This window comes from Cryptosporidium hominis, assembly GCF_000006425.1.
Source record: "Cryptosporidium hominis TU502 chromosome 2 CHRO012027, whole genome shotgun sequence".
In the NCBI taxonomy this organism is placed as follows: domain Eukaryota; phylum Apicomplexa; class Conoidasida; order Eucoccidiorida; family Cryptosporidiidae; genus Cryptosporidium; species Cryptosporidium hominis.
Window position 1 is genome coordinate 1 of NW_666674.1, and position 1,990 is coordinate 1,990.

The 1,990-nt window shown below is 27.9% G+C and overlaps 2 protein-coding genes across 2 annotated transcripts; both read right to left on the reverse strand.

Moving 5' to 3' along the window:
- Nucleotides 1-23: 23 nt before the first annotated feature.
- Nucleotides 24-713, reverse strand: Chro.20076 (hypothetical protein). The annotated part of the gene is made up of 1 exon (XM_660000.1): nt 24-713. The coding sequence occupies one exon, from the start codon at nt 711-713 to the stop codon at nt 24-26; it is 690 nt and encodes a 229-aa protein (XP_665092.1).
- A 503-nt stretch (nt 714-1,216) lies between these two features.
- Nucleotides 1,217-1,978, reverse strand: Chro.20075 (hypothetical protein). Its single annotated transcript, XM_660001.1, has 1 exon — nt 1,217-1,978. The coding sequence occupies one exon, from the start codon at nt 1,976-1,978 to the stop codon at nt 1,217-1,219; it is 762 nt and encodes a 253-aa protein (XP_665093.1).
- Nucleotides 1,979-1,990: the final 12 nt, after the last annotated feature.

Genomic DNA, 1,990 nt, shown 5'->3' on the forward strand with positions numbered 1-1,990 from the left:
CTTAAGCTTTATCGCTTCTTCTATCATATAACCTTCCCAACATCATGACCTTTGCAAAAATCTAATTCAGATTTTACTCTTCTAAGTTCGTCACAAGTCTTGGAATATTCCATTTCTAATTCATCCCTACTTTTTTGTATTAAAGTAATCTTATGTTCAAAATCTCTACATGAGACCTCTAAACTACTAATCTTCTTTGTTGATTCTAATATAATGTTATTCTTAGAAGCATGAAGTTCTTTCATCCTAGACTCCATAATCCCAGCTTCCTCTTGATACTTCTTCAAAGATTCTTGTAAAGTATTCTTTTCTTGTTCTAAAATCTTACTTTCATGTTGACTTCTAGATGAAATAATCTCTGAATCATAAACTCTTTGCTGAAATTCCAATAACTCTTGTTTACTCTTTACTAATAACTCCTGTAATCCATTCAAATTCTCATGTAATCTCTCATTTTCATTTCTCTCATGAACTAATTGTTCTGTTAATATTGATACCTGATTTCTCCTCTCTTCCTGTCCTTCATCTTGTATATTATCCACATAATGTTTCTGTTCTAATTCTTTTATTCTATCTTTCAACTTCTTATTCTCTTCTAATAAGTTGGAAGTATCTAAATTAATTGTTCCATCATCCTTGTTCTCTACCAACAACTCCTTTGCTGAAGAAATTCCTCCCTTTTCCTGTGTTTCTAATTCACCTCCTTGGTCCATAATCCATCAACCAGTATTCCTTTTCTACTACTCCAAACCTATTTTCACCCCAAATTATTCCTTTATTTTATTTTGTTAACTTCCTTTCTTTTTTTTCCCCCTCTTCCTCTTCCTTTTTCTTTTTCCACAAATAATTCATTTTCTTTTGGCGGGCTTTTCCTGTGATCTTATTCGATACCCTTTAATATTAAATATTTATTAATGGAAAAAAAAAGAATTAGAGATGTATTTTGTTTCTTTTTTAGTAAATTTAGAGTATTTAATTACTCAAAATCCAATATACATTTCTTAATTTTGCTTTAACAATAGATATACACATTCATTCAATTATATGTTTTCTTTATTAAGCTTTAACAAAATTTCTTATAAAATTCTCGACTAATTAAATTTAATTGACTTTTTTTAAAAAAAAACAAAGTTTTATAATAAAATACTCAAGTATATATTAAAAATCTTAACTATAACTATTTTACCTTATTAACTTTTTTTATTATTGAAATTATTTATTGATTCTTTTTCTGTATAGTTACAGATTCAGAACTAACTCTATTATTATAATTTTGCTTAGAATTAATCTGTTCGCCAACTTTATTATTCATATAAACAATATTTTCTTCATCTCTACTATTATCGCCTTGATCATCATATCGAATATAAAAAGCTATACAATGAATAAATATAAACAAACCCCAAACATATGGACATATTTCCAAATATGGAATATAATAAGGGACCATTTTAGTCTCCAAATGTAAACATCTCAATACTAAAGAAATAATCATTAAAAGAGAACCCAATATAGGAGATATTCTTGAAGCAAAGGAAGCATATACACTTTTTCCCCTACGTATTACACATTCTGATAATAATATACTCTGAACAAATAATTCCAAGTAAATACATATTCTCAAAAAGTCCTTTTCCAACCCCCCACCAACCAAACTCTGACTTAATATCATCCTCACTCCATCAATTAATGATTCATGGCTTATATATATTCCTAATATATATACAAAAAATGTCAAAATACATGCAGTTATGGCGCCAAAAACATGCACAAGATTACGTGTATTTTTTGAGTCATATATAATTGATTTACAAAAAGAGTAAGTTCCCATAGAACGTGATAAAAGAGCAGAGATTGGAATTACTTGAAAAAAAATATTGGAATTTTTGGAATATTGAGTAGGAATTTCGCTCAAACTTTCTCCCATACAAAAATAAAATAGGCCTAGGACTATATATCTTCTCATACTTTGCATCATATTGAATTGTTT